The 10,202-nt window shown below is 43.3% G+C and overlaps 1 protein-coding gene across 1 annotated transcript in view; it reads right to left on the reverse strand.

Moving 5' to 3' along the window:
• LCORL (ligand dependent nuclear receptor corepressor like) overlaps positions 1 to 10,202 on the reverse strand; it is a 143,704-nt gene that overhangs the window by 16,960 nt on the left and 116,542 nt on the right. The window contains exon 6 of the mRNA XM_025192219.1: positions 8,512 to 8,766. Within this exon, the coding sequence (XP_025048004.1) occupies positions 8,512 to 8,766 (255 nt within the window). The remainder of the gene's footprint in view (positions 1 to 8,511; positions 8,767 to 10,202) is intronic.

Consider the following 10,202-nt stretch of genomic DNA (forward strand, 5'->3'; position numbering starts at 1 on the left):
GCCTGGGAAGCAGGACTTCAGGTAAGACTGTTGAGGCCAGCACAGTTGCTGGCCCCAGCCTCCCTTACCCCATCCAGGGTAACCTGCCAGGTGCTAGAACACATGTGGCATGTACATTCCCCAGGGACAAGTAGCAGCAACACAAGGTGTGCCGCTGCGACTTGTTTCCAGGAAAACAAACATGTATGCTCATCTGGATGAGCCCAAAGAGTGCACTTATGCATCCGAAAACTGCATTCACTTATGCAGCCGCATTATACTGCGGGCTAATACTGATTCTATGATGTACCAAGACTTCCAGACCTTTCTCTGTAGTGCTATCATCCATCCAGGTGTCGCCCATTTTGAATTAGTACTTGTGATTGCTCATCTTGAGATGTAGCACCTTACGTTTGTCAGTACTGAACTGCATTTCGTTACCTCTAGATCAGCTTTCCAATATGTCAAGATCCTTCTGAATTGCGTTCTGGCCCTTCAATGCATTTCTAATTCTTCTCATCTCTGTGTTGTCCACAAAATTCCTCAAGCAGCTCTCTGTTCCAGCACCCAAATGATTAACAGGATTAATATTAAACAGCACTGGGCCCAGGACAGACCACTGTGAGACTCCACTCTAATTTTCCCACCATTCTGACATGGATCCATTTATAATTACCCTTTGCTTGTGGCTATTGAGCTAATTGTCTATCCATCTTATATTACTTTCGACTAGCCCACATAAATGAGTCTTTTGAGTAACTTAAATTTGTTGTGTTTGCGAAGATTGTAAGACTTCCTTTGGAAGGATGATAAGCAAAAACAACTGCCAAATGAACGTCTATTGACCTGATGGAATATCCCAAATGCTTTGGAAATAAACATTCTAAAATATTAGCTACTGGGATGTCTTCTATGTTGCTTCATAAGTCTTTTCAGTGCAGTCCTTCCTACTACAAGCCAAAGCGTTAGAACTTCAACAAAACTGGGTTCTGTCTGTGGCTGTTAACCAGACAAAACCCAGTTCATAAAGGGCGGTTAAGCTTGGTCCAGATGTAGGATCAGGTCCAGCAGATTGAAATGGAAGTGTGATTACGTGAGCCTGACAAGGATTATGCATACCAAAACTGGGCCCTTCCTGATCTATCATTAGAGGCAGTATTGGACTCTCTGTCTTATTTTCGTGACCCTTGCTGTTAGTTGAAAGGAACAGTAAGCATGCTGAAACCAGGTGCATAAGAAATCAGTTTCTGGAAGACAACTTGGGGGCTAGATCTTCTTCCAAGGCAGAACATTTCTTGTGGGTCTATCCTGGGACATCAACACAGGCAAAAGATGTCTTCTAGACTAGAGTCTTTAATCAATCACTTGTGACTGCCTGAATGTTGGCTAGGGTGTTTTACAAAAAGCAAGACCTGATTAAATGTGATGACTAATGCACCCATCCTCAAAGCAGATTACTTCCCAGCAGAGACATGATCAGTACAGTCTTCCTGTAGTGCATAGTTACACCATTTGCCAATATCTGAACTGTTTCCTTAGAGTCTACGTAAAAGCTCCAGGCATGTAAACTCTTACTACTTTGATATCTATCAAAAGATTTTACATCTTGGTATGAATGAAGACCATATGCAATAAGATGGTCCACATGGCCTGTCTCCAGAGTCTTGGTGGTAGAGAAGGTAAAAATGTCACTCTGTTACATATGTGTAACAAGTTCTTCCAGCAATTCCTTAAAAAGATGACTTGTGAATTGTAACCATTATGTGTATGCAGTTCTCACCTACGCTTACATAAATCATAGGTAAATCTGTCAAACAGCTTTATTTAGGAGCAAGAGACAACATGCTCCATGAATCTGACATGTCTTGACTGTTTTGAGCAAGTCTAAAATTGATCAGTCTCAAAATGGTGAAGAATGATAAATAGACAGGTCTCCACTGCTAAAGACTGACATTGCCCCTAAAAATGCTAAGCTTTGAGGAGTAAGAACTGATTTTCTCTCCTCACTGTGATACCTGGAATGGAAAACAGCTCTACTGATATTTGGATACAGATGTTCAATTGTTAAGATGTCTGTCCCCTACTCAAACTGTAAGTAGACCAATAACTCTTGTCTCCTGAAACAAGCTTTCATGACTGCCATGACTTACTTGGCGAGTAGTCCTAAAGCAACTAAGTCCAAATAGATATACTGTGTGTTGATAATGTATTAACTTTCCCACTAGGAACTGAAATATTTTCCTTATTGACTGTTTCTTTTAACCTTAGCATCACGTTTGGTAACATCAAGTTTAGATCCTGTCCTACAGCTATGGCATTTGATTGTGGATAATAACCTCATCAGATCTAGGTTTGTGCTTCTCCCTTTAAAATAGTTCTGCCTGAATTTCTGCATTACAGCAACAATCAGAGGCCCCCCCAAAAGATCAGGGATCTATGGGACTGAATTCCACATTAAAAATGAATACAGAAGTCTTTTGGGAAGTTTACAATCACAATAATAATGAATATTCTAAGAAATGATACATTCCAAATGAAAATCTCCCCTAAATAGAGAGAGCAGTGGATACTAAGAATATGATTAATAGATTTTTTAAAAAAGAAAATACAAAGAATAACTGAAGTATATCTCTTCATTCTCTATCTCGTTGCCTTATCACGTATAAGGCTTCTCTAGTAAATGCAGTTCTGAAAGAAGCAAAACTCCTCAGTACAGTGCAGGAGTGAGCAAAATTATGGATCTGGTCAGCAGATGGATTCCATTTCCCAGCAGCCCCTGCCCGCATGGCTCCCAGTTGGGTCTCCAACAAACGCAGGTTCCGGGGACAGGGGCATACAGGGAGTGGACTGCGGCTCTGCCCTGGTGCCATCCCATGCTGTCACTGTTGCAAGATCCTGGCCACAGCCCCGGAGCATTTGCCTGCATGGCTCCTGGTCAGTATCCACGGAGACCCTGGGAGTACAGAGCTATCATAACGTGGGGCCAGACTGGGCCAGAGTGCCAGTTCTGCAGCCCTACACTGTCATACCCCTGCGCTCCCAGGGTCTCAATGCAGCCTGGCAGGGGCAGCTGGGAAATGGAGTATGCCATGGGCTTCATTCAACCCACAGGCCAGATTTTGTCCACCCCTAGTAATGTAAATGTGTGGATAATTGACCAGTTAGAAATTTTAAGTAATTTTCCTGGAGATGTCCCATACCAACAAGAATCTCATGATGTGGTCATTAAACCTGTAGTGTCACTTTCTTCATTTTATAGGATTTTTTAAAATATTGTTTCTGATTAACTTAATGATCTCACATCAACCACTGGATCTCTTTTACAAATCTTTTAATGGTTACACACCACGTCATGAAATTATGCTGTCTGACAGGAAAAAATGTTTTGTATTTTCAACCAGTGCACTCGTCTCCCATTTAACACATACCCCTACAACTGGTGAGGTCAGTCTGTAATTTAAGAGTGCTGCTGGATTTTTTGCTAGTGGTAAAACTTCGTGGTGTCCAAAAGTAGGGTGTTTATATCTATGCCTATCTAGAAACTGGCATTTGCCCAAGACTAACATTATTTTGACTTCTATCCAGCAAAAATGGTGCAGTTTTTGTTTGTTTGGGTTTTTTGGGGGTGTTTTTTTTTTTTTTTTTTTTTAAAAGGAAAACACAGTGTTCTTCTTAAGTTAAATATTTCTTAACTGTTGTTCAATGAGAGATTTTAATGGGTTTCTGAAATTGGCTGGTGGTAACTGTCCTTTTGCTGCTCATAAAGAAATTCACCAAGTTACAAATTTCACCAAGTTACAAGCCTACAAAAAAATACAGTTCACACACAATGGCCAGATCTACACAAGATGCTGACTGAGCAGTAGCATCACATGGCATGAAGTAACAAGCTATTGTGCAGTCAACGTTGCCCAAAAGCCATTCAGGGATGCTACTGCGCAGTAACTTTGGTTACTGCGTAGTCATTTAGTACTTGTGTATGCCTCATGTAGACACAGACAGTAAAGACTAATCCTGGCCCATACATTCTCTGAAGATATTGTCTGTATTGCTATGTTCAGAGTCCAGGATACAGAAGGGAAGCAAAGCAGAGGCAACTGTGGGGGTAGACAAATGAAATGAAAAATTGGGGTATCTTTAGGGCGCTCAATGCTACTGCAGCTGCTGGTCAGGAGAAAGGGACACACAGAGTGAAGGTATATGCAATCTACTAGAATGCAGAAAAATGACAGATAGAGTAAAGGTACAGAGATACATCCATGTGAAAAAAGTTTCATATAACTAAAGACGACATTATAATCCATAAACACATGGGGCCCAAATTAAGGTTATATGGGCTACTTAAAATTGAGTTAATGTCTGAATTAGAATGCTTGATTTTGCAGTCTGAACTTTAACGTGTGGATTTTTTTCACATGATGGGGCATAAATACATTCAATAGTATGCTGCAAGTCTTCTGCTTGTTCCAGTGGTGCTCTGAAAGAATGTGAACTCACAAAACAAGCCTTGAGAAACAGGTACTTCTGTTAGTGCTTTCATACTGGTAAATGTAATGCCAGTCACCAACTCCCCTGAAAACTGCCGTCGGACTAAAAACAGGACCAGAGGTCCCAGGAACTAGTACATGACTGTCTGGGAGAAGTGTTCAAAGAACTAAGTAAACTGATTTTACTTGTTTAAATGAAAAACATTGTGCTGCATCTTCTGTAGATATAAAAAAAACAGGAGTAAAGTTTACCTTTTGGGAGCTGTGTGCAAAGGTTGTGTAATCAGGTCCCTACATCTCCCAAGCAACTGTATTGATGGTAGCCAGAAAGCTGATGCTGCTAGTTAGTTTCTGTGCAACAAAGGCCCCTGAACACCTTGGACCTATATAACTGAGTGCTCTGCACTGCTTAACGCTATTCCTGAGTAGGCTATGGGCCTGTCCTTAGTCAGGGCCAGTTTCTCACACTTGGGAAGAAAGACCTGTTTCATGCAGTTCTAAAAGACTAGAACACAATCCTGAAATTTGCAATAGCCCCAACAATCTGTTGCTTTATTCTTAAAACCCAATTAAGCCATCATACTCTAATCTCGTCCTCCTCTTGACAACTAATAGCTCTATCACATTTCTTTTTCAGTAAGGTTTTATGACTACTGGAGAGAAAAGGGAATTTCCCTCCTAGTCAAAGTAACTGAGAAATAAGTAATTAAGTTCTACTTCAGCAAGCAGCTCACAGGTGAGAAGAATAGCTCTATTAAAGATACTATTCAACTCAGGAAAGTGCACAGCTCTGTGTAAATCATTAAAATGTTAGCTGCAGGAAACATTATGACTAGTTGGACAGCTCTAGTGTTCTAAACATGGGCAATTCCCATCAGTCAATCACTGAAGCCATGGACTAAGGCGTGAAGATATTTACCTTTTGGAAAAATATGGCATACACAGACCAAAACATGTTTTTAAAAGAATGTTTTCATAGGTTTCCTATAGGAGTTTGCTGTTTAGAGAAAAAATTCCTAATCTTCAAAAATAACTGGAGGAGATAACGTAGTAACTTACCTTCTCCACCTGACTTTTCATAATCTACAATAGGATTTATGTTACTAGATTAAATACTATTTTGGATAAATGCCATACTGTGTTAGACCAATGATCATTTGAACTCAGAATCCTATTTCCAAATACAGCAGGGGTGGTCAACCTATGGCACAGGTGCCACAAGTGGTATGGGCAGCCTGTGTGTGGCATATAGCAGACTGGTGAGGGGACAGGCAGTATAGTGGCAGAAACCAGAGCAGCAGATTGGGCAGGAAGAAAGAATCAGAGTGGCAGTTAGGAATGCTGCAGAGCTAAATTGCAGCATACCTATTCAAAAGTTTGGCACCCAGTGTAGAGGAAGAATATACGTACAGGGCATCCTCTGTCATACTGTCCCTGGGATCAACCATCATTGGTTTAGAAATGTCAGACCATACATCCCTGACCGTTCTATTTCACAGCTCCCAGTGGACTTGTCTTCCATTAATTTGTCTAAACCTTTTCTGAATTTGGTTATAGCATCTACAACCTCCTATAGCAACAAGTTCCACAGTTAATTATGCACTGTGTAAAAAAAAAGTAGTTTCTTCCGTTTTATTGTTAGATTCAATGGGCACCCACTAGTTTTGGGACTTGGTGAATACTAGTTCTTTATTCATTTTACCCATACCCTGCATGATTTATATACCTCTATCATATCCTCCTTCAGCTTTATCCCTTCCAAACTGAAGAGTCCTAGCCTTTCCAATTAGTCCTGGCACAATAGTTATTCCATACCCCCGATCATCCTTGTTGCCATCTCTGTATCATTTCTAATCCACTATAACTTCTCTGAATGTGGAGCCCAGAAGTGCACACAGTATTCAAGATTTGACTCACCACAATTTATACAATGACATAATGATGCTTTCTGTTCTGTTTTCATTTCCTTTCTTAAGGAACATGTATTGGCTTTTTTTGGTCACTGCTGAGCCAACATTTTTAGTGAAATACCTACAATGCCATCACAGTTTCTTTTCTTAGTTGTAACAGCTAGTTCAAAGCCCAGCATTGTGTATACCTCAGGCAATTATTTTGGGCAGAGGGCTGCTTAATGAGGTTTGGTGAGCTGTCGAGGGCTGCACAGGTAGCTCTGCTCTTGACAGGTGCCCTGCCCCTTGGTTGCCATCTTGGGACCAGAAGTCCCTTCCCGGATTCCTGAACTTTTCCACCAGAAGTCCCTGCCCTCCCTCCCTGGAAATACTCCTTTTGGGAGAGGGGAATTGCCATCTTAGAACCAGAAAAAAAACCAAATGATACACTAAAAATCAAACACCTACTATAACATATTTAAATGTTATTACAAACAACATTTTTGTCATGATTTGTGTTTGCATACTGTATACAGAGGTGATTGCATAATAACTCAAAAATAAATTCTTAGTCTTTTATACTGTATGGCAGGTGTAGTTGGGAGGGGGGTGTGGCTGTCTGTGGTGTGGGCACAGGGTATGTTAATCATAGAATCAAAGGACTGGAAGGGACCTGTAAGATCATCAAGTCCAGTCCCCTGCCATGGGCAGGAAGTTATTGGGCTCAGATGAACTCAACAAGGTGCTTGTTCAGCCTCATCTTGAACACCTCCAAGGACGGTGACCCACACCACCTCTGCAGGGAGTGTGTTCCAGATTCTGGTGACCTTTACAGAGAAAAGGATTTTTCTTGTGTCCAGCATGAGCTTACCCTCTATCAGCTTATGCCCATTGGTCCTCGTCCTCCCTTGAGGTGCCTTCCTGAAGAGTTGCTCCACTAGGTCTTGATGCTTACACCTGATGTACTTGTTGGGGGGCTCTGTGGCGTTTGTGGGGTGTGGGCAAGTGTCTCTGGAGCACACTGTCCCCTCCTGCAGTCAATGCAGGCAACACTGGGAGGGGGGGGTGTATTGGTGCAAGCCTGTGTCTCTGGTTTGCAGGGTGTGAGGGAGAGTGGGAGGGGTGTGGGGACCTCCTCCATATTCTCCCATGGCGCAGCAGCAGGTGGGGGTGCTAGTGCCTGGCTCTGGCTAGCCCTGCACATCACAGCAAGGAGCGTAGCCCCCACTGGGCTGTTTGTTTCCCGGGCACTCCCTACACTGGTGGGGCACAGGAGGGAAGACCCTGGCAATGGAGCCAGGAGCTTCCGCCTCTTCCCCGCACCTTCTCCAATGCCTGGGGCTTCCCTCCTGTGCCCTGCGAATGCAAGGAGCACTAGGGAAACAAATAGCCCAGCAGGGGTTGTGCTCCTCACAGCACTGGCCAGAACCAGGAGCCAGGTACCAGCACCAAGCAAAGAGCACCTCTCTCTCCCCTGCTGCTGCCCCCCACTGCCTGCCAGCAATGGGGGGGAGCAGTGTGTATGTGGTGGGGTACCCATAACCCCTCCCTCCTCACACCCACACCCTGCCCAACCAAGCTCTGCACTACTATCGCCCCCCTAGGCACAGGCTCCACGCTGCAGCCAGCCCCAGCCTCACACTCCGTGCTCCTGCCCAGTTGCAGACCCGCCTCACTTCCCTACCTACTGTCCAGCAGCAGGATGCCAGCAAAGCCTGCAGCAGCAGCCCCGTCCTACACTAGCAGGGATGGATCTTCCACCCACAGGGGTAGGAGTGAGGCATAATACGATACGTTGAGGGCAGGCGTAGGCACCCTTGTTCCCACCCTCATGGGTGGGAGGGCTGGGCAGGGCATAATTCATTGGTGGGTGCTGCGGCCCGGATGAAAGTGCCTGGTGGGTCAGATCCAGCCAGCAGGCTGTATTTTGCCCACCCCTGGTATACATAATTGAGGTTATTTTCCCTGCCATGTGAATTATTTTTTACTTGTCAAAAGAGAAGTTAATCTTCCATGTTTTTGCCCATTCAGTTTTTGGATAGATAGGATGCATTTAAAAAGAATAATTATTTCCAGACATAATTTAAACAATCATACAAGTCTACACAAAAACAATTTCAAATCAAGGTCTTATTAGATAAATATAGAAGATTTACCTTGCTGAGTATTCTGTTCTTGAGTTCGATTCACAGTGAGGTCTAGAGGGCTATCCTGTTCTTCCTGAAGGGAGTTTTCCGTTTGGTTCATTTGGATACTTTTACATATCAGACCTGGTTCAAATGATGAACCATTTCTATTTTCTTGAATTTTGCTACTTTTTGAAATATATTCAATTGCAAACTGACGGATCATCTTTTTCATTAATTCCTGAGCAACTAGGGGAATGTTAGGATCACAGTTCTGAGGAAGATCTAGGGAAAAAAACATAAGCAAGACTCACATTAATTATGATTTGATTAACCTTAATTAAATAAAATCCTTTAAAAAAATTATAAACGGAATCAAAACCACTATAATTTAGAAGTCTTGAATTCTTTGCTTTATAAAGCTTGCTAAATGATGTTTAAGGATTTTAGTCCACATAGCAAACTCCCATCTTATTCCACGTGTAACAGCAAAAAATAGTTAATGGAAAAGACTTAGGTGCCTGCATTCAGGCACATTACAGGCATTGTGCAATTAACTGGTTAATTGTGCAATTACCAGGAAACCAGCTACCAACGCAAAAGTAGCTATCAGAATAAAAAGCTCCAACCAGCTATAAAGTTAGATTTCGAAAATGTGTACTAACTTTAACTGGCTGCTAGTGAGCTTTAATTTGCACATGTAGCAAGGTCTTCCCTGAGGCTAGGGGCCCTGTCAGCTGACTGGGCTCCCAGCTGCACAGGTGCACCATACCTAATGTAAAACCCCTGACCCCCAGGGATTGTGGAAGCTACAATCTCCAGGGCTCAGGTGTGCAGGAAATCCCTGGGGCTGGAGGATCACAATGATCCTCTGACCACAGGGGTTTCTCACACACCCCAGGAGGAGGGATCCCCCTGTGGTAATCCTTTGGCCCTGGGGGTTTCCCCACACCACCCAGGGCATGAGAATTGCCTCTGCAGTGATCTGCAGTGATCAGGGGTGGGGGGGGATTGCCACAGTGTGATCCTCCAGCCTTGGGGGTGCACAGGGCACCCCAGTGGTTGAGAACTCCTTAACTAGGATGTGAGGGGCTCCCACCTGCACATGTGGCATTGTGAGGTGTGATTGTGTAAATTGCACATTAGATCCCATTGCACATTTAGCTTCACATATAGGGGGGCCTGAGTGAAACTGGATAATCTGTTGGTTATGCTGGGTGCTCTATAGAGTGGACAGAACTATGACCCTGGAAAGACAATTCAAAAAGTCTGGTGGTGCCTGGAGGTATCTATAAGGAAATGCTAAGTATAGGGGGGTGGGTATACATGAACTTCCACCCTTCTCAGCAGCTTAGTGTCCAACTCAAGCTGAACATGAAGCATCTAAATTCACTTGCAATTTAGAATGTCTAATCTTGTCTCAAGATGAAGGGGCATCGTTTGCCTAATAGATATTTAGCATCGCAACACTGATTCAAGAGTGGGAGACCTGGGTTCTTAGCGTCCCTTATACTCTGTGCATTTTAATCCACATCTCTTTTTCTGGAACAGTCCCCTAACCAGCAGGCTATAGAACAGGCTGGGTGGGGATAACCATCCTTTCTGCTGAAGTTAGACCACCAGGCAACCAGGAATGCAAGAAACATGAGACCAGAAGGAGAAGCAATCAGTCTCTGTACCCTAGAAGTTAGCACCCTGGGAGAAGTGCTGAAAAGAGGTTC

The sequence above is a fragment of the Alligator sinensis genome, unplaced genomic scaffold (assembly GCF_000455745.1).
Source record: "Alligator sinensis unplaced genomic scaffold, ASM45574v1 scaffold1771_1, whole genome shotgun sequence".
Classification (NCBI taxonomy): Eukaryota; Metazoa; Chordata; order Crocodylia; family Alligatoridae; genus Alligator; species Alligator sinensis.